Genomic DNA, 23147 nt, shown 5'->3' on the forward strand with positions numbered 1-23147 from the left:
CCCAATTTACGCCCGCCGTGCACCCCCCGAGCCTGAGCAGACTCACAGTAAAACAGCCTGGTGCCAAATTAAAATCCACTCAATTTTAGGAGGTCCCCCTGGCCACTAGGCCCCTCTTCCTGTCAGGAAGGGTCCCCCTCTAGCTGCATAGCTCACATCAGCAGGGTGCCGCAAGAATGAAGTGCCGGTTGGTGTTACTGTTTTCACTCCTCCGAGCCAGGAGAGTACCTTTCAAAGAATGTCTAAGCCTGATATTACCCCTCTCTGACGAGACTAGAGGGGGACACTGGTGTGCCGATAGGCTACAGACCCTGGGCTGCGCCCCGTGGCACACGGTTGGGGTTTAGGGGGCTGGTGAGGGGGAGGAGAGAGGGAGGGAAAAATAACACTTTGATTGCACTGATCTTGAACCTTGTGTGTGTGTTTGGCTACGCAGCGGGGTGTTTGCTCCGGCTGTGAAGAGTGATGGGGAAAGCATTTGGCCCCGGAGTTTCAGAGCATTCCTCCTCCACGTCTTTTACCTTCCCCCACGTCCCCCGGTCCCTAAACAGCTCATACTACATGGCAACGCTCTTGATCCATTAAAAAGTCAGCAGAAAGGGGTAGAAACGCAACCAGTGGACATCTGTGAATACTTGTTTGGTCTAGTCGATTGATTGATTGGTTTGATTGATTGATTGGTTGATTGATTGGTTGATTTAAAATTTGATTGGAAAAAAAGATGCACTGGATACAACCCTAAATGAAATGAACTTGTTTCCAACATGGCCCCCAATGGAATACACACAATATGGACAAAACACAAGAAAACAACAGTAATCCCTACAGTACAAAACAGCCCCATACAGCACCATACAGCATATAATAAACCAATACATAGCCTTCTCTTAACCAGCCTACCTTGTTATGTACGTACCGCCTGGTTTTATAACCCACTTTGTAATCCAGGGCAGATTACACTATCTGAAAATAACTGTTCAATGTCTGCCTTGATCACAAACAGAAGACTAAGTGAGAAAGTCACCCACAGACAGACATCTCCAGGTTGTTTTCACCAGCGGGTCACTAGGAGTCGTAGTCCTCTAGCTCTCAGGTCAGAGAGTATTGATCTTGTAGCCGTAGTGATGCCGTACTCCGGGCACGCGGGGGGTTAAACTCCAAGTCCTGCCGCTCTCTATTTTCAGCCTAGAGGTTAAAGGTCAGGGGTCGGGAGAAGCCAAGTGCTCCAGGGAAGAAAGTCGATGTCTGCTGATCTGCCCATTGACTAGAGGAGAGGTGTCCATCTGTTAAACAGGTGAACTCAGGAAGGGTAGGATCACTGGAGCTCTACAATGAACCATATTATCAGCTGTTACACTGGATTAGTGCAGGTTTATTAGTTGGATGGTGAGAACATCATTCAGCATTGATAATGTTTTGGGGTGAGTTCAACTAGTGTTTGCCTGAATTGTTTATCCTAGAAATGACCTATGTGAGTGTCTTATTAGTAATGTCCACTATTCTCAATCACCACCATTAAATACTAATCACTCCTCAACCCAGATCATTATTTCATCTAGGCTTTTCTGCAAGATAAATATGAGTCTTTTTTAGGTGTGAATGTGAGCACACAAACACGGAAGCAAGCCATTTTTTGAGAGATGTTTTCCTTAAGCACAGATAGCATCTGAGAACTCGCATGTGGGGTTGTTGAGTGTTGAGGAAGTCACATCCGCAATTAGACTTTGTCTACACTCGCTGTCACAAGTCCTTTTGATACGGCGACCAGATTAGGAAATGAACTAGTCAACTTCCTTATCCTTCAGCAACTGGTGATAGGTGGAATGAGCATTCAACTGTTGACTCTGACATTAATACATCTTGTTTGCACAATGTCTTTGATCTCTCATCGTAGACAAAGCTTATCAATTAGGAATGTTTATTAAGTTTGCAAGTCAGAGACATTTGGATACAAATTAGAATATTCTGTCATTTCACAAACATTTATGTTTCATTATTCTGAACGGCTTCTGTGTTAACCGTCTTATCGCCAAGTGGTTTAAAGGGTTAACCACCAACGCCACGTCATATCTACTAGTATCATCTACTATAAATGCATGTTTCTGTGGCTTATTGACACAGAATAAGAAACTGTATTTTTCATTCTTAAATGTGAAACAGATGGACAACAATGAATTAGTTCTGTTTCTCTGTCAGTCTTAACAGGAGAGCATGGCATGTTATGTCTAACAGTTACTGTACGTCATGACGTAATTCAGTTTCCTCCACTGACCAAAGAGACACAGTAGTAATGTTTTGTTTATATTTGTACATTTTCTAAGGCGTAGCTATAAAAACGAGACTACTCGGCGTACCAAATAGCAGCCTATTCCCTAAATTGTGCACCGTAGGCCCTGGTAAAAAGTAGTGCACTAAATAGGGAATATGGTTCCATTTAGGACACAGTTCTACTGGACTTGTTTTTGTTCTCGTTCCAAAGCTGAAAGGAAACACACAGTACACACTTAGTGCTTACGACGATTCATGCTTTCTGTGTCTCCTGTAAAGTCATATTCCCCAGCCCCTTTACAAAACTAACAAATACTTGTGATTATGACTGATGGGACTGAAACACACAAGCGACTTGTTTATTTTTGGTGAGGAGAACGCAGCCTGTTTTTTTTTGGGGGGGGGGGGTTAACAGGGTTTGGTGTGGTGTTGTGACCGGGCTTGACGTTTCAAAGAGGAGTTTGTGGGGAAGTCTGCGTTTTGTCTCTAGTTGTGGAGTTTAAACCTTCATTATGGATAATCAGTGGTAATGAGGAAGTGCGTGTCTGCGCGCGTGTGTGGACTCATTGCCATGGAGTCATCAGAGATAAACCAAACATAGAAACTGGCTTATTGACTTCTGATTGAGAATGGCATTTGGTTTGAATGGAGCTTTGCTGTTGATTCTTACGTTGGGGAAACACACACACGCTAGGTTATGCTCCAACATCAGGATCACATTGACTGGCGGTCGTGCCGATGAGACAGGACCAGGGGTAGAACATCTTGTCAGGTCAGAGGTGAGAGGTCACAAATGGCCGCTTGTATCCTCTCATCAGGGTAAGGATGGGGTTATGAAATGGCCCTTATCACAGCCATAAAAGCCTGACCGCACTGACCAGGGCAGCCAAAGAAATCCATACCCCATCACAGAGCTGTCTGATAGATAGCCTCCCGTTTGTCACCATGAGGTGTGTGTGACCCCTCTGATTAGGGTCATAACCTTTTTTAATTCAACATTAATGTCATTTTCTGTCTCATAATGGGGACATTAGTCTTGTTTATATGACCTTGGCGTGCCTGTTCAGAATTCCTCGTGGGGATCTGCGGTAATGTGAAGTGGGATTGGTTAATCAAAAGCAATTGAAAAAAATACTTAACTTCTGCTCCATGCCATTGTACTGTAAATAGATTTCATTTTCACACCAGCAGAACTTACATCAAAATACGCTGTGTGGTGTCCATGATGAGCTCTGTTTGGAATATATCAAACAAGATCCCTTCATTCACTACAACAGTCCAGAAGAATCCAGAGGGCAGCAGTAAGGAAACTCCCGGGTCTCAGGAGACAACGTCTCCTTTCTCCTTCCTCCTTGTTGTTCCTGAGAGCAGAGCCAGACCTGTTTATGTCTGCACTTCCTGTGGTGTTTATTTCAGGCCCGCTAGGACGGCGTGGCACAGCGCTGCATAGCATAACATAGAGTAGCATTGCGTGTCCCCCACTGCTTGCAGGGCTGGCCTGCCGAGGCTCATGGCTATCGTCATTCAGCCTTTGATGCCCATTGGTCTGAGTCATGTTCTTTAGGGCAGGCAACGGAAAACGTTTAAAAATGTTTTTCAACAGAAAACGAAAATGGGTGGCTCTTATTGGATAAGTCTAGATTGTCCCTCCCCATTTGGTGCCCAAAACAGGGCTCACTGTCAAACTCACTGTTTCTACTCCCCTCACAGACACACTGGCCTATTCCCTCTGTGCACACTTTATTATGACTGTGTAGTCAACGCCAATATGGCCTTACGGGACACAAAACACTGCTGAATTATGGTTAAATTACCCAAGTCTGTTATCCCACTAATCTACAGTTGGTTACAGGCTGGTTGAGGATGTACAGACATTGGGACAGAATGGTTTCTGTTCTGCCTGGGTGTGATTGGTTCTGATGCCTTTTCATTTGTCATGTTATCAAGGTGGAAAGCCTGGGGTGCTGTTGAAAATCATCATGCGTGCACACGCACACGTACACGCACGCGCACGCACACGTACACACACACACACACACGTCTGATTTGGTATTAGAAGCAAATGAGCTCTCTCCTCTGTAGCTCTGTCTGTCGTCTATCTTCAGCCCCCAGGGCTCTGCATGTTTACCAAGGACGTTTACACTCATAAACACCCAGCTTCCAGCTCCCTCTATCAGTTGAAGAGATGATGACAGCAGAGTTAAATACACTGACCACTGTCCTGTCACACTCACACACACACACACACCCTGGCCCTCCCTCCACTTGTTAACACAGTTGGACCCTGTTTGTTTTGGTTACAATGTATCTGTTCTCCGTTTTCACTACCAGTCAACTAGTGTTAGATATACAGTATATCACTGTGTGTGTAAAGGAAGATTTTTGGGGTCAGGGTTTGTTTACTGTCACAGGAAATAACTAGTGATTAGACATGAGTTATTAAACAAAGACCATTACTGACCCACCGTACAGACACGTCCTGACAATGTGTTGAAGTTGTGGGTGGTTTTATCAGGGCATTAGCTCTTTAACGTGAGGTTGAATGTTTTCTATCCGTATCCCCAAGAACGGGGAAGGAGAGAGCGAGAGCTGAACGTCCGCCCCACATGCCCAGGTCCTTGTTGTTTTATTATTCGTTTGACGGTTGCGTTGAGAAGGTGTTGAAAGATTGAACCGAACATGAAAGACGACCACCGTCAAGTTTCCTTTCCTGACCAAATTGCCGATTTTTAAACTCACTCAAGGCCGCCTTCGCGTTTCAGCTGCGGTTTATTGAATTGTTTAGACTGACACCTTTGACCATAACACTGCTCAAAGGGAGGAAATGTGTGAGTTATATCATGATAAATGCCTTCACTTCCCTCCCTTCTCCTTCCTCTCCTCCAGCTAGCTGACTGCCTGGAACAGCAGCTCTTCTATAGGGCTGCTTTGTATACCAGCTGACTGCTCCTTGTTCAGACTCACTCAACATAATATTATACAGACATAATTGGTGCTGAGGGCGGAAGGGGCAAAATGAATCTTTATTTCTCTCTCTCTTTCGCACTGTTCCTTCATTTACCCCTCTGTCCATTCACAGTGACTTATGTGTAAAGTAATGTGCATAGACTAACAGTATGTGGTTTCTGTGTTGTTGCTAATGTCCCCGTATGTGGTTTCTGTGTTGTTGCTAATGTCCCCGTATGCGGTTTCTGTGTTGCTAATGTCCCAGTGTTTGTGTTTCAGGAGTGGCAGAACTCTATCCAGAAGAACGCAGGCTTGGCCTTCATCGAGCTGATCAACGAGGGCAGGTACGTGTTCTGACACGCACGCGGACACACACCGTCCGACCCACTCCGACCATCACCACTTCATTATGTCCCACTCTGGCCGATCCATAGCGCGGCCCCTGGCCCTCGAGGCTCCAGGCCCTCACGATCACCATTAGGGCCTCTATTGAAGAGAAAAATCCATACTGGAGTAAAGAGGATCTGTGGAACTGAGAGAGGTCTTATAGAGTTCAAGGCTCTGTCAATACCTGCCTGTCCCGGAGGGAGGGACTGACGGAGGACGGGTGACAGGGGTGACTGCAATCCCTGACTCCTCATGACGCTTGGGAAATCTCCCATCTTCCTTGTCCCTCTCCATGTCCCTTCTGCTGTCCGTACTATCCAGGATCAGCATTCCCATATCACTCCTGGGACCAAACAACTCCCGTCAATTTGGAGTTAGAGGTCCGGGATTTACATTAACGATCCCCCGGGCTGGAGAATTACCGAACGCTAATCTAGGATAATGTTAATGCATCCACTGATGGACTTCCTCAATGTGTGTGTGTGTTTGACTTCCTCAAACACACACACACACACAAGTAGTAAGAGGAGGAGGAGGAGGCAAAGGAGGAGGAGAGAATCTAAGAGCGAGAAGGAGAGGTGGAAGAGAAGCAGGAGGAGGGAAGGAGTAGGATAGAGGAGGAAGAAAAGTGGAAGGATTAGAGGATCAGGAGGTTGTAATCCACTCCAGAGAGGCTGCTTTGTAATCTAGAACTGGGTCTCAGTGAAAGCCTGTTGATTTGCAATGGGGGGCTGTAACACTATACCCCATCAACTCCCTGTTTAGAGGTGTGTGTGTGTGTGTGTGTGTGTGGTGTGTGTGTGTGTGTGAGGTGTGTGTGTGTGTGTGTGTGTGTGTGTGTGTGTGTGTGTGTGTGTGTGTGTGTGAGGTGTGTGTGTGAGGTGTGTGTGTGTGTGTGTGTGTGAGGTGTGTGTGTGTGTGTGGTGAGGTGTGTGTGTGTGAGGTGTGTGTGTGTGTGTGAGGTGTGTGTGTGTGTGTGTGAGGTGTGTGTGTGTGAGTGTGTGTGTGTGAGGTGTGTGTGTGTGAGGTGTGTGTGGTGTGTGTGTGTGGTGTGTGTGTGTGAGGTGTGTGTGTGTGTGTGAGGTGTGTGTGTGTGTGTGAGGTGTGGGTGTGTGTGTGAGGTGTGTGTGAGATGTGTGTGAGGTGTGTGTGTGAGATGTGAGAGAGGTGTGTGTGTGTGTATGTGAGAGAGGTGTGTGTGTGTGTATGTGAGAGAGGTGTGTGTGTGTGTATGTGAGAGAGGTGTGTGTGTGTGTATGTGAGAGAGGTGTGTGTGTGTGAGAGAGGTGTGTGTGTATGTGAGAGAGGTGTGTGTGTGTATGTGAGAGAGGTGTGTGTGTATGTGAGAGAGGTGTGTGTGTGTATGTGAGAGAGGTGTGTGTGAGAGAGGTGTAGGTGTGTGTGAGAGAGGTGTAGGTGTGTGTGAGAGAGGTGTGTGTGTGTGTGTATGTGAGAGAGGTGTGTGAGAGAGGTGTGTGTGTGTATGTGAGAGAGGTGTGTGTGTGTGTGTGTGTATGTGAGAGAGGTGTGTGTGTGTATGTGAGAGAGGTGTGTGTGTGAGAGAGAGGTGTGTGAGAGAGAGGTGTGTGTGAGAGGTGTGTGTGTGTGTGTGTGTATGTGAGAGAGGTGTGTGTGTGTGTATGTGAGAGGTGTGTGTGTGTATGTGTGAGTTGTGTGTGAGAGAGGTGTGTGTGAGGTGTGTGTGAGAGAGGTGAGAGGTTTGGGTGTGAGAAGTATGTGTGTTTGTCAAAGTGTGCGCACGTACTATATTTGTGGGTGTGTATGTATGCTCGTGTGTGTCTGTATGGTTTTATCTCGTGTGTGTGTGCCTGCCTGTGTGTGAAAGAGTGTGGAGTAAGGCGTCATAAAGAGAGTGTTGAGGTTATTGATGGCTGGGCCAGGGGCCGGGGGTTGGAGAGGCTACAGAGGCCCAGGCACCTCCGCTCCCCCGCTGCCCTGCTCTGAAACAGCAGCCTTGGGTTACAGGCCCCAGGCCCGGCCCCTAGCCTGTTATTGTTCCACTTTGCACAGGCCTGACCTCTGGGGCCAGTGAGTGGCCTCTCTGGCCCCTATATATATATATATATATATATATACACACACACACACACACACACACACACACACACACACACACACACACACACACACACACACACACACACACACACACACACACACACACACACACACACAGACACACGTTTTATTAGCTTAGATAAGAGGAAGGGGGTGGATTTGCTACATATGTAGTAACAGGAGCAAAGGTTCCCCCTGTGTCAGATGCATATCATTAACAAATCAATTAGCGCATGTTAGGTCCCAGTTAAAGGGATTTCATGTGTGTGTGTGTGTCTTGTCCTAATCACATTTCCTGCTCATTTTGCATGCTTAATTTTCCTCTTTTTATGGATGTTATACGGTTATTAAAGGGGAGGTCTTCCATTTTATGGATGTTATACGGTTATTAAAGGGGAGGTCTTCCATTTTATGGATGTTATACGGTTATTAAAGCGGAGGTCTTCCATTTTATGGATGTTATACGGTTATTAAAGGGGAGGTCTTCCATTTTATGGATGTTATACGGTTATTAAAGGGGAGGTCTTCCATGTTCAGGGACTGCAGCACTCATATTGTAGCACATTGTGAGAGCTTGTTTGTGCAGGTTTTATGGTGTATGAAAACCTGATTGAACAGGTTTCAACCTATCACCTACTAGTCAATTAATTAACTTTGTTTGATCACTTACTAAATAATCATATTTTTTTGTATGTCTTCCACCAGTTTTATTACATCTTAATCCAAACATAATTCAATTATTCAAATCAGTAATCATTTTTTCTCCACAGATTACAAATTGATACAGTTCTGTTGATGGTGTGAAATGTCTTCCTCTGTCCTTCCTCTCTCTCAGGCTACTGAGCCACACCATGAAGGACCACCTGGTGCGGGTGGCCAATGAGGCTGAGTTCATCCTGAGCCGACAGAGAGCCGAGGACATCCACAAACACGCTGAGTTTGAGGTAAAATACAGTCTGGACCAGGAAACTGGCTAACATGAAACTAGCACATTAAATCCAAAATGGAGTCCAGATTTAAGCTCGGGTGAATGATTGAGGAGAATAGACCAGGCAGCTGGTAAACAAGAGAACATACTTGATCCAAAATGGCTCCTGACATAATTTAGGAATTTGAAATTCCCCAGGCTGGTGCAGGTAGCCAGCAAACAGGAAAATCCATTCAATCCAAAATGGAGTCCTGATTTTAGCTTGAGGGGGAGAATGACTTGAAGAGAAAAACTTAGCAATGAACCAATAACTTCCAACCCCTTTCCTGACCCTCGTATCTTGGGACAGAAACATAGTCCTAATTTATTTATCCTTTCCATGTCTTTTTGTGAGAGCAGCAGGAGTTATTTTAGTATATTTGTAGCTTTAAGCAGATCCCGTTAAGCTGAGGTTGATAGGATAGGTTGATAGTTTCATATTTTCATGTTCTGTCTGGCCATATTGAACAAAAACAGCTCAGAATGTAACACCCAGCGAGGGGGTATACAGTCCTCTATACACACACACACACACGGTTGTCTGTCAAGTCATTACAGACCTGTCATAGCAACCTAGAGAACAAATGTTGTCTTTTCAAAGACAACCCCAACATGTATAATAACATCTTACACTGGAGTGGCCGGCTGTAGTTTACGTTTGGCACGGCATCCTAGCCAAACAGCCTCCATGTTAATTTATCCCCGTACCTCCCGGCCTAGCGCCAACCTCCCGGCCTAGCGCCAACCTCCCGGCCTAGCGCCAACCTCCCGGCCTAGTGCCAGCCTCCACCCTCTTCCTTCATCCCTCTCTCCTTCTCTGTCTCCGTCCTGATCTCTCTGAATCATTTCCTGCCCTGCTGAGAGCCTGTCTGTTATACTCCCGCTGGGGGTGTATTTCCACAGTGACAGGAATACAGCATCCTCCCCTCCATTCCTCCCTCCTTTCTCAAGACCCTGGCAGTACTTAAACCTGCAGACAGCCCACAGAGCTGCTGGTCTGAAGGGCCAACTGTCTCAACCCCCCATCCCCCGTCCCTCCACCCTCACTCGCCCCCTTACCGTAGTTGTAAAATGTTATGCTTTCTTTAAGGTTCAAGGCAGGGTCTCTCCTACAGAATGAAAAAAAGCCCTCATGACTGTTTAAAGCAAATTGTTGAGGAGGTGGAAAGGAAAGCATGTTGATGGTTTGCCTCAGGTTGGTTGGTTGCCTCGGTTCGTTTGAATGTTTGCTCCCATGTTCTTCTAGCTTGTGTCTCAAATAGCACCCTATTCCCTATTTAGTGCACTACTTTTGACCAGGGCCCATAAGAGGGAATATGGTGTGATTTGGGACTCAGACCCTAGTCAAGTCTGCTTATCTATCTGACTGGCAACAGTAGTACACACTGTCCACCTCCTTTCCACCCACCAGCCTCATCCTGTCAATCATTTCCTCGGGAGGTGTGGCCTGACTCGACCGGTCGTCCAATCATCGTTAGTGCGGGGCAGGCAGACCCGGGTGTTTATGCAGATTTCTGACGCGTGACACACACAGCCTATTTGACGAGGCTAACACTCCACACACAGGGCGAGCGTGTGTGTGTGTGTGTGTGTGTGTGTGTGTGTGTGTGTGTGTGTGTGTGTGTGTGTGTGTGTGTGTGTGTGTGTGTGTGTGTGTGTGTGTGTGTGTGTGTGTGTGTGTGTGTGTGTGTGTGTGTGTGTGTGTGTGTGTGTGTGTGTGTGTGTCAGACAGATGTGTGAACAACGGAAAGATAGAGGAGGAGGGGCCTGAGGCACAGCACAGACAGTTGGCAGCTCCATAAGAACACAGCACAGGGCTCACAAACTAGCCTCTACCTCACTCTGCCCTGAGGTTATGAACAGTAGTGGTGTCTGAGTTCGTGTCCCCATCACTCCCCGTTTCCTCCCTCAAACTCACCATGATTAGGCCATGTTATGTTCTGAGCGAGGGCCAGGATATGTCTGCACCGATGGAAACATATACACACACACACACACACACACACACACACACCAGGGGCTGTCCCCAGTTCTCCAATTCTATCTAATTGGCCCACGTAGTGTAGCTGATGTTCCTGTCTGCATCACTAGTCCCTCTCATCCTATCATCTGTCTCCCTCTGGCACTGAGAAGTCCTACAGGAGGAAACATCCTTAGATTGGATCCTACTCTGATATACTGTAGTGAAAGCAAAAGGAACACATTGTGTCATTACATTGGACCTATTTTTCCCACATCGTCCTACAAGAGGGCCTAGTTAGTGTCCCCGTTTTCTCTCCATATCGTCTTCCAAGCAGGCCCAGTATAGTTGTTTTTCTGGTTACGTGTGTGTGTGTGTGTGTGTGTGTGTGTGTGTGTGTGTGTGGGGTGTAGTCTTTGACAGTACCGTTGAGTTACAGAATGAGGATGTGCCTGACAAGCCTCAAAGACAGCCAAGGACATCATTGTTTCCTGTTCCTGTATTATTTAGTAGCTACAGTCCCCGGTTGTCTCCAGTAAAACCGCAGCGGTGGAGAAAGAATACATTTTAACAGGCTGAAGTCTCATTCTGTTAGGGAGATAGTATTTGTGTTCTTGTAAATCGGTGTGATTCCACTCATTAGCCCCTAATGGATATAGTATTGGGTACATGCGTACCACAACTGTTTTGTTTGTGTCTTTTGTGATTCTCTGTCCCACGCACCGTCTGCAGGGACCTATTTCACTACGCAACCCACATATCACACATATCACACAGAGTGTTAGAACTCTGTTGTATTTATTCAAATCTATTTTTTTGGTGTCCAACCACACCATCCTTCCTCAGCCCAATCAACTGTAATCAGATACCCACTAACCACCATAGCCAACTGTTAACTCTCTTTGTTAAAGACTGTTGTTTAGTATTTTCTCTCTGTTCTCTCCCCTCACCCCACCCCCTACAGTATAGCCAATCAACTTTAATCAGATACCCACCATAGCCAGGGCCAAATCTATGTTTCACAATTGAATTCCCCACTTAAATGTAGCCGCTCCTCTGTGACCTCTGAAAGAAGTGAGGCCCTGATAAGTGCAACCACTGATATTGCCGTATTGATTTTCCTCCATTCCGGCTCTGGCTTGAGCCCTCCTCGAGCCATCAGTTTCATGGTTTCATTTTGCACCGCCACCATAAAAATAACAGCCCCAATGAAACATGCCCCAGGGGAAAACAGTTTTCCTCTCTGTCTTCAATTTTTTTATAAATCAGTGTTTGTTCACCTGCTTCTCAGGTTTACTGTTGGAGGACAGAAAAATAAACATGTTTGGGTGTGGCCGAGTGCATAAAGTAGGTGATTTGGTTGTGCCCTGACTGCCACAACCTTCACTGTTTTAGTTAGAAAGAATCTTACTGCTGAAATGAATTGCACCTTTTGTGAGTTTCCTGTTGACTATCACTTGAGGAACAGAGTAGTCCTTCTCCACCCTGACAGGGGTCTGGGACTAGGACCTTTGGCTGTGGCTCTCTACCACTACAGACACAGACCGTGAAGGAAACGGCAGCCACCAGGAAAGTGAATTATTCAATAGATAAAAACAAATTTATGTTTGCTCCCTGTCAGAGTTCATATCCACGGGAAGGATGTGATAGAGGAGCTACGTGATTTAGACACCCTTTGCTTTGGAGACTCGTAACATATGCTCTCTCTCTCTCTCTCCCTCCATCCCTCCCTTTCTTTCTCTCTCTCTCTCCCCCTCCATCCCTCTTTCTCTCTCTCTGAATTGAGTTATCTTTGGCCTGGAGAGTAAGTTATTATAGCGGGTTGAGGGTGACAGAGATGAAGATAACTGGAGGGGGAAATCCAATTACCTTTTAGTGTTCTCTATCTAATGGGATCCTTAACGTGGAAGAGATCTGCAGATCGCATGGCCACGGCCCTCCTACTACGATGAGAGTTTTTTTTTTACAGCATCCTTTCATTAAGGATGAAATGTGGTGGGTTGCGGGGCCACGAGAGCAGAGGAGGTCAGAGATACGGAAGACCCAGATCATTTATTTTATCTCCCTCTTTCTGTTGCACTCTGTCTTTTTTATACCCCACGGTTGATTCTTTAAGAGTGAGGAAGACCCAGGTCTTTCCTTTTATCCGCCTCTCCTTCTTTCTCTCTCTCCAACTTTCTTTTTTTTATACCCAGTCGTTGATTCAGCCCCCAGCCGCTGTAATATACGACTAATTGAATTGACTCTCTCTCTAGATGCTATAAAAGCCGGGCGATCCAGCTAGCGATATCTCCGTAATTAGCGACTTAGCGTCATTGTCCCCCTCTGTCTGGCTTGTAAGGCGATCCCTCTCTTCTCCTCTCGCCTCAGAGTTAATGACATTAACATTGAGCTGATGCTCATTATGTTCCATCATGACAGCGTTGTTAGCACAACGCCCCCACACAGTGTACTGAGCTTACTCTTCCTCACAGATCACAGCCATGGACAGGACACACACAAAGAATTGACTGCACACTTAAGGTTTGAAACGCCATGGAACGGAGGGCGACACAATTTACATTTTGAAGTGAAAGAAAATGAACACATGACAGTTAAACATTTTGGCTATTTATAACACAGTAAACAAAGCCAACAGTCTGTGCTTCGGTGCTATAATGTAACCTGCTGTAAAGGAATACAGCTCCGTTCTGGTCAAGAACAAACACTGCCGTTTATAGAGTGCTTGGACCAAATGTGGTTATCTTCATAGGTCTATAAACCATCTGTTTCAGTGTGAGAGAATTCCACAACAAACTGTTTCAATGTCAGAGGATAGGTTGTGACCCCAATCTCCCATACCGTCTAGAAGAGCCCCCTGCAGGTCACCACTCTGGCTGTAGCCCGGCAGGCGTCAGGTGCCACCATCTGACACATTGTTTACAACGTATCAACACACAACACTCATCGCTCTGACCGACAGTCGTCACCTGTCATAAGGCGGTCACAGCGGTGACTTCTAGACGACAGCTATAGAGCTGGGAGTACAGCCATCTCACTATGGTGCTGGTGAGACCCTCTGGGTAATGACGGGGAGGCTTGTTAGCTGTTGCTGGAGTCATTTATTAGTGGGATTCGTTTGGGATTCAGTAGTTTGATTCATATATTATGACAGGATAAAGCAAGTAGATTCAACTTACCCAGCAGTATTCTATATCTCTGTCTACCTCTACCCTCAGAGAGTACTTACCCAGCAGTATTCTATATATCTGTCTACCTCTACACCCAGAGAGAGAGTACTTACCCAGCAGTATTCTATATATCTGTCTACCTCTACCCTCAGAGAGAGAGAGAGAGCGAACTTACCCGGGAGAGAGGGGGAGGGGAGAGGGAGAGAGACTAGTATCCCAGTGTCTGGCTCTTCTCTGTGTGTAATTAAGTCCCTAGGTGATGCCTCTTGCACCGCTCCACACATCATTATCTTTGCCCAGAGCTGTGAATAGCACATATATGAGCACCTCCTCCCGACTCCCTAGTCCCCTTTACTACATACTAACTGACACTTTAGTCTCTGGAGTAGGACTCTTGCCTTGCCTACTATCTTTGTTATACCATAGAGGGACATCATTTTATTGATTTCATTTTACTGATGAGTTGGAGAGGAGTTCTTGGAAAGGATAATTATGTTGTGTAGTATTGAATAAGGCTGTGTATTCATACCAATAAATATGTGGAATAAGCAGATTCTCAAGTGCAATTGAATGTATTTTTAAGGCAGACACAAACCTGATGTGGAGTTAAATGTGTTAAATGTACACCAGTAAAAGACGAAAGGGTATGTCCTTGGTGCGCTCCTATTGTTATCTCTTTTGTTTGGAATCATCACTCTGCATCCAGACAACTAGCCGAGCGCCAGCCAGTGTTCCAGAAGACGTGGATTATTTTTCATCTGCAGCGCTTCTGCCTTCATTTGACTATTTTTCACCCCGGAGAGGACAGTTAACAGGTGTGATTCGTCACGTGCTGGCGTGACCTTGGACTGCTTCTGGAGTCAGAGTGGATGGAACCTTCAGCCCAGCTTAGACTAATGGCAGCTACTGATTGGAGCGGGGCTTGACACAGCTGCTGGTTTGAGCAGGGAGGGAAGGAGGGGGAGAGAGAGAGCGAGCGAGAGAAAGAGAGGGGAGGATGCCGCTGGGAGGAGAGATGAAGAGTCCTGCCAACTAGGCATTGTGACCAGTCCATTAAAAACCCACAGCAGCCACAGACAAGGGACAGGAGAGAGGGATGAGAGAGCGAGAGAGATACTTTGATAAGTGTTGCGCCTGCGTTAACCTTGATGGCCACTATCGGGACGATGCATGCCTCTGGGATCTGTTTGGCTGGATGAGATTATTTTTTCCTCAGCAGGAAAAATCAATACTCTGCGAGCGCGGTGTGACAGGGGGCATCATTTCAGAATTGAAGTGGCTGTCAGACGTCGACATTCGATGACTTTTGTTCGCCGTTGTACTTTTAAGCCTTCATTTTTCTCCTTCGTCTTTCTACGCCCCCCCTGCCTCCCCGCCCCCCGAACTCTTTGTCTGAGTTAACCTGATGGTGTTTTATGTGGCCGTTTTAAACTTGAGGGCAAGAGATCAAGTGCGAGGGGGAATCTTCTTCAGAAACCAATTGTTTCAGCAATCTCTCTTTTGTTTGGTAACCCCTCCTCCCATCGTTCTGTGAGGAATTCCTTATTCCTAGGAATATTTGCATTCCCTCTCAGAACACGACAAGGACACGCACCCCGGGCGGACAGTTTCCCCACTTTAAATGAAACCCTCTGGGACGGCTTGTCGGCGGACGTGAGAAATTGGAAGAGGAGCGCGAGACAACGAGGCGATAGCCAACCCCACTGTGTGTCTCTAGCTGGCTTCTCTACTGCACCACACAATGTCAAGACAGAGTACACATCAAGCATGGCTTTAATAAGATCCCCACTGGTGTGTGTTTGTGCGTGTGCGTGTGTGTGTGTGTGTGTGTGTGTGTGTGTGTGTGTGTGTGTGTGTGTGTGTGTGTGTGTGTGTGTGTGTGTGTGTGTGTGTGTGTGTGTGTGTGTGTGTGTGGTCACCCGTTTCTCCAGCAGAACCTTGAGCGCTTTGTGATGTCATGAAACGAGCGCCTTGAAGGCTGAGACAGTGTGGCACAGAAACATTTCAAGGTCCTTGGCTCTGTCACTCACTGTAAGTGATAAACACAGTCTTTATATCTGGTAATGAGGCCTGTATCCCCACTCACACCCTCATTATACTGGTGAACCCCTCAGGCCCTGATGGGAGAGCGTGACAACAACTACAGCATTTAGAGGGGGGTTGGCAGCGTATTATTCTACACGCAGAAACCTATGCCATATGTTCTGGCCTTTTGAATTGCACTCATGCAGTTGAGTCGGTGGATTTGTATCTATGAGATGTGCTGGAATGCCTTACCCTTGTGTGTGTGTGAGACTATTCATGTTGTCTTCTCATATCATTATCTTAGTGTAATTTAGCCAGTGGTTAGGCCTGTTTCCTTTCTAAATCACACAGACTTTTCTCTGGTTATTGACTTGAGCTTGGTGTGAATTGTCCGAGACACATCTCCATGTAATTTACTCGATTAATGCCAACCCATTATCAGTCTGTCTTCTCCGGGCACCTTTTTCCACCAGAGTAGGCGCCAGCGCCCGTCACCCTCCGACCCTGTCAGCCAGCTCATGTAATGGAAGGTGCTGCCCATGATTACACTGTCTCAAGTCATAAGGTCTCACGTCACACCGTCCACACACACACACACAGCTTCCTCACCTGCTCGCTCGCTCTCCAAAAGCCTGTCTTGTGCCTTTTACCTCTGACTTCATCATCATCTGACTTCCTCGTTTGAATCTGGCTACCAGGTGGACTAGACATTGATCCTGATGTCTGGATCTGGCTACCAGGTAGACTAGACATTGATCCTGATGTCTGAATCTGGCTACCAGGTAGACTAGACATTGATCCTGATGTCTGAATCTGGCTACCAGGTAGACTAGACATTGATCCTGATGTCTGAATCTGGCTACCAGGTAGGCTAGACATTGATCCTGATGTCTGAATCTGGCTACCAGGTAGACTAGACATTGATCCTGTCGTTTGAATCTGGATACCAGGTAGACTAGACATTGATCCTGATGTCTGAATCTGGCTACCAGGTAGACTAGACATTGATCCTGATGTCTGAATCTGGCTACCAGGTAGACTAGACATTGATCCTGATGTCTGAATCTGGCTACCAGGTAGACTAGACATTGATCCTGATGTCTGAATCTGGCTACCAGGTAGACTAGACATTGATCCTGTTGTTGGAATCTGGATACCAGGTAGACTAGACATTGATCCTGATGTTTGAATCTGGATACCAGGTAGGCTAGACATTGATCCTGATGTTTGAATCTGGATACCAGGTAGGCTAGACATTGATCCTGTTGTTGGAATCTGGATACCAGGTAGACTAGACATTGATCCTGATGTCTGAATCTGGCTACCAGGTAGACTAGACATTGATCCTGATGTCTGAATCTGGCTACCAGGTAGACTAGACATTGATCCTGATGTCTGAATCTGGCTACCAGGTAGGCTAGACATTGATCCTGTTGTTGGAATCTGGCTACCAGGTAGACTAGACATTGATCCTGTTGTTGGAATCTGGATACCAGGTAGACTAGACATTGATCCTGATGTTTGAATCTGGATACCAGGTAGACTAGACATTGATCCTGATGTTGGAATCTGGCTACCAGGTAGACTAGACATTGATCCTGTTGTTGGAATCTGGATACCAGGTAGACTAGACATTGATCCTGATGTCTGAATCTGGCTACCAGGTAGGCTAGACATTGATCCTGTTGTTGGAATCTGGCTACCAGGTAGACTAGACATTGATCCTGTTGTTGGAATCTGGCTACCAGGTAGACTAGACATTGATCCTGTTGTTGGAATCTGGCTACCAGGTAGACTAGACATTGATCCTGTTGTTGGAATCTGGCTACCAGGTAGACTAGACATTGATCCTGATGTTCCGTTTCTCTTTTTTCATCTCACTGTCAGCATCAGGACAGACCCTTCGTCTCCACCGAGGTAAAGGGGGCCCCCTCTGGTTGCTAATGGCTCTAGGCCGTTCATGCTATTTTACTATTCCCCCCCCCCCCCCCCGCTTCCTTTGAAATTAGCGGAGTGGTGAAGTTGAAAAGTGTTCCCTGACTCAGTCAGTGCCCTTTGTTCTGTCAGCCTATTGGAAGAGTAGAGGATGGAGGTAGGTTATTATGTAGTCATCTAGAGCTAGCAGGCTGAGTATGTAAGAACCAACGAGACCCTAGTAGTCTAATATCCTCTATGTATGACGATTTCAGAGCAGTGGAAAGACCACCAGAATCTAGACTCTGACATGTCTTTTCCACATCGTTTTACACCGAATTGGAGGCCTAGTATTAATGGGCCTGTTATGTGTTCAGCTGTTTGCTTGTTGTTTCAGAGGGGAGTCGCTCAGTGAAACTACTTCCCCTCGCCGCCGGGCCCTGCCAGGACCGTTAGAAAAGCACACGTCACTATGGGGGACTAGGTGTTTTCCGCGCTGAATGACCAGCGTGTTTACGATGATGTGTTTGAACTGCAGCACTGCTGATTAGTGACACAGAAGTCACACGTTCCTTCCAGCCTGTCTTGACGTTTCTTGTTCTGTCCCATCGTAAAGTATAGACGCGCTGTCGTCTGTTCCAGGGGGCTAACATACGTTTCAAACATTCAGCACCATTCCCTCTCCCTATCCTCCCTTAACTACTCTTCCTTTCAGCGCACGCCTGCACGCCTGCACGCACGCACGCACACGCATGCACACGTTGGGCCATCATGTTTTAAGGTTAAGGACCACTCTAATGCCCCACAAAGAGACGTAGATTGATAATTAGGGCCCAATGGCCCCTCCAGAATAGCCTTCCAGAATGTGATCCAGACCTATAGATTTCTTGTCAGGTATGAAAAGTCACCGTTCCAATTGGAGAGGAGGACCAATCATTATCAAGCACTTTCCTGTGTTTACTGGTTGCTAAGGTTACTGGTGAGGCAGGTTGCATTTGTAGAGCTGGGGATGTATTCCACCAATGGGCTGGCTTTTAGGTTCATTTCATTTGAGCATTGGGAATTGCATTAAATCATGTAGCATTGGGAATTGCATTAAATCATGTAGCATTGGGAATTGCATTAAATCATGTAGCATTGGGAATTGCATTAAATCATGTAGCATTGGGAATTGCATTAAATCATGTAGCATTGGGAATTGCATTAAATCATGTAGCATTGGGAATTGCATTAAATCATGTAGCATTGGGAATTGCATTAAATCATGTAGCATTGGGAATTGCATTAAATCATGTAGCATTGGGAATTGCATTAAATCAGGTAGCATTGGGAATTGCATTAAATCATGTAGCATTGGGAATTGCATTAAATCATGTAACATTGGGAATTGCATTAAATCATGTAGCATTGGGAATTGCATTAAATCATGTAGCATTGGGAATTGCATTAAATCATGTAGCATTGGGAATTGCATTAAATCATGTAGCATTGGGAATTGCATTAAGAGTTGCTGGTATTGATGCTGTAACATTTCAGTATCCAATGGATGCACAGAAATCACTGTAATATGGCCATGATTTTTGCCTGAGGTACTGTACATGATAGTAGCGTGTATTCCTCATTTCTTTGTTGCTTGTATTTCTACTCTACATGGCTAACGGCTGTTAGAAATATGCAGTGTACTCAAATGTTTTCAGTCGGTTGTATATTACTTCATTTTACAGTTTAACTCGGCTTTATATTTTGCTCAGTTTATCTTAGCACTGAAATGGAACATTTCAAGTCTGTCTGTTTTTTACCTCAGTATAGGTGTTATTGTATATACCATCTACTCTGAGTTCAAAGGCCATTTCTGATAACACATTCAGACAGAGAAAAATGATCCTCTGTTTTGTGATTCGGAGCCCTGGAGGCGTTAGTAACTATAATGTCCGCCGTTATTAATCAACGTGACATAAGGGCCAGAAAATGACCCCAGATTTTCATTTGGTTTTACTCAAGGCAGCATTTCTACACACACACAGCTGCTATAGCCTTATATTATGTCCTTTTACATGGTGTGTAGTAGCCTATACCGTTTTCACCAGAATACATGCTAGTTCCATACATACAATATGAAGTTGCATACTATGTGTACGCCAGTTTTCTGTTCAGAATTACATACCTCCTGGGTTTCTCTTGAAATGTACTATAAAGGCTTTTTATTGAGCACTGCACATACAATTAATTTGTAATGATGCTTACGTTATTGTGTTTTTGACAGAAAAGTTAACCTGGTGTCACGTTTTGTCTTTGACCCCCAGTCCCACTGTGCCCAGTACTCGGCTGAGAAGCGTGATGAGGAGAAGATGTGCGACCACCTGATCCGAGCGGCCAAGTACCGCGACCACGTGACAGCCACCCAGCTCATCCAGAAGATAGTCAACATCCTGACGGACAAACACGGTGCCTGGGGAAGCTCTGCCTTCAGGTAAAAGTCTACGTAGTTCTACAGTCTACATAGTTCTACAGTCTACGTAGTTCTACATCTACAATCTAGAGCAGGGGTTCTCCAACTCTGGTCCTGGAGCTCTATTGGGGGTGCAGGCTTTCGTTCCCGCCCAGCACTAACACACCTCATTCAACTAATCAAATGATCCGTTTTTGGTCTTCGGTCTAGTTACACCTTCATCAGGTTCCACTCAGCACCATCACATGATCAGTCTAAAGTGCTGCGTCTCTGTTCCGATCTCCATACTAACATACCAATTCAAATGAAGCTATGTATTGGGGTAATGGTCCGATTTTTTTTCCTGCCAAAAATTCACATAATAAGAACATTGAGCATTGGTAATGGTAAAAAAATAGGATACACCTGACTTTTAAATGAGCCGTAGCTTTCCTTCGAGTACAACACATCCATTAAGACACCACTGTAATGACTGCATTCTCATCATCTCCCAGCCGCCCTCCTGGGAGTTAGTGATTGAGTTGGGCACGCACCTGTGCAAACGCCGAGGTATGGGATGCATGATACATTGACTTTGGACAGAGATGAAAGAGATTTAAACAAACCCTCCAGCCATTAAAACTATAGAAAAGCTTAGGAAGCTCAATGTTGGTTTCAACAAAACAGGCCAGTTAGAAGTCAATGGGGGTATTGCCTAATGATGGCCTGTGCTGTGTGTGTGCTGGCAGGTTGGGTACCGTATATAATGGTTGGAGAGTCAGCCTGCTGTTGGTCGGTTGGTTCCCTCTTGTTAGTCTGAGTTGACTCTCCTGAGACTCGTCTGTGTGTGAGCTCAGTTTGCGGTTGCTAGTTTGCGGTTGCTCTTACAGCAGGGGCTCAGGGGGTCTCTCGCTCTCTTTCCCCACATTTTTTGTTGTTGATTTTATTCTCTGGTCTCTTAGATTTTTGCCTCCCATGAGTATCTTTCTTTCTCTCCCTATCTTTCTCTCTCCTTCTCTATCCTCTCCTCTATGCTTTGATCTTAGCGAGCCCAGTGATGTTATGGAGAGGCAATATTATATTACACATTGCCAATGCGAGTGAAATAAATAATAAACAAAAGTGAAATAAACAAAACAATTTTTTTATATTAAACATTATACCTGCAAAAGTCCCAAAAGGGTAATCTCTCTCTCTCGCTCTCTCTCTCTTTCTGTATATTCACACAACAAGGCCAAGCTATTTGCTATGCACCTCCGCAGCCCAGAGAGACTCTCCCTTCCCCATTACCATGCCTTTCTTTCATTGTGTTATTGTGCTGCTACAGTATTGATGGTTTTCCTAATGGCTGCCGATGGGCCAGGCTGGGAGCCGCTGGCACCGGGCCTGGGAGCCGGGCCCAAGCTTTTAATAAATCACAATCAGACCTGTGCCGTTGCATCAATATTTTTGGTCAATTACCGAGAAGGTCAGGTGGCGCAGCTCTGCGACGGGGACCCCATGCAGGCAGCAGTATGTGGTGGTGGGTGTGGGGGGAGGTGTAAGGGGGGAGGGGGGCTAGCGCCACAGAAAACACAGAGAAAGGGGCAATGGATACGATACAGACTGTTCACACACAGTCACACGCACAAGGACACAACACAGAGAGACGGACAGGCACGCACGCACACACACTCAAACATGTGGGTGCTGCAACATTACAGAAAACAAGTGAGGGAGGGAGAGAAGACCCCCACACTCCTTTTCTATCAGCGGTGGTGAAAATGAAATCTGGGAGCAACAAAGGGTACACGCCGCCATGATTACGACCTTTGTCGAGAGGTGGAAAATTCACGAGCTCCTATAAAGACGTATTCCCCAAAGTTTCTATTCAATAAAGAGGCCGAAAATGAAAATATTATTTTTCTCACAGAAACAGGCTGATGGGAATTGTTGTTTTCCTCACGGCAGGCATCTAATATCATCTGACACGCCGTGACCCGCCTGAATGCAATTTGTGTCTTAATATCCAGCTTACACCAGCCCTGGCCCCTGGAGACGTGAGGTGTTCGGTGGTTTTCTCTCCTCTCTCTCTCTCCCTCTTCTATTTCCTACTCTCTCTTTCCTTTTCTTTCTCCCGCTTCTATTTCCTTCTCTCTTTCTCTCTCACTCCTTTATTCATCCACCTCTCTCTCCATTGTACCGGAATGTCTAGGGAGGTCTCCCTCCAACAAAGGGAAGTAACTCTTATTTTCTGTTCTGAGATCTGCCCTTGGCCGTCATTGGTGAACACATACACGCACGCACGCACGCACGCACGCACGCACGCACGCACGCACGCACGCACACACACACACACGTCATTACGTGCACTGAGGGACAGACAGACAGACGGGGAAGGCTACCTGTTCATCCTTACATTACCATCACATCCTCTGGAGACTCTGGTGTACAACACGCCAGCAGTCTGATCCAAGACCACAGACACAACATGAATAACCAGCTCTGAGGTGGCCACAGATGAAGCGACTGGCAGCACTCATTTTTTCCCTAGCTTTTTTTTCTGGAGCGAGTGAGCGGCCCGACAGAGCATCTAGGCAGCGCTGGTGTTTATTTGGGTCAGGAGACAAGTCATCTTTCATGTATATGACACCCGGCAAAGTGGCCGGACAGAGAGAGATGAGGACGGAGAGAGAGAGATGAGGACGGAGAGAGAGATGAGGGGTAGATGATGGAGAACGGTAGAGCGGTGTCTCGGAGGACACACTCCCCTTTCCTCAACGCCCTCCTTCATTACATCCTAATAAGCTGACTAATGTACCATGGAAATTCACTCTGGATGCTGGGGAGGAGGGAGAAGGGAGAGCAGGGATAGGAAGAGAAGTTACAGGAGGAGAGAGAAGTGAGAGGAGAGAAGGCAGGGGAGAAAAAAGAAGGGAGAGAAGGGAGAAATGAGGAGAGGAGAAGGTACTGTAGCTGCCGTGTTGGAGGGAAAGTACAGTGTGGGAGGGGGAGAGAGTGTGG

At 46.2% G+C, this 23147-nt stretch overlaps 1 protein-coding gene across 3 annotated transcripts in view; it reads left to right on the plus strand.

The window, feature by feature from the left end:
* Nucleotides 1-23147, plus strand: part of LOC139579136 (lipopolysaccharide-responsive and beige-like anchor protein) — a 310713-nt gene that overhangs the window by 121885 nt on the left and 165681 nt on the right. For all 3 annotated transcript variants that reach the window (XM_071407446.1, XM_071407447.1, XM_071407448.1), the window contains exons 35-37: nt 5494-5558; nt 8516-8624; nt 20020-20186. In XM_071407446.1, the coding sequence (XP_071263547.1) occupies nt 5494-5558; nt 8516-8624; nt 20020-20186 (341 nt within the window). The remainder of the gene's footprint in view (nt 1-5493; nt 5559-8515; nt 8625-20019; nt 20187-23147) is intronic.

This window comes from Salvelinus alpinus, chromosome 6 (assembly GCF_045679555.1).
Source record: "Salvelinus alpinus chromosome 6, SLU_Salpinus.1, whole genome shotgun sequence".
Taxonomy (NCBI): domain Eukaryota; kingdom Metazoa; phylum Chordata; class Actinopteri; order Salmoniformes; family Salmonidae; genus Salvelinus; species Salvelinus alpinus.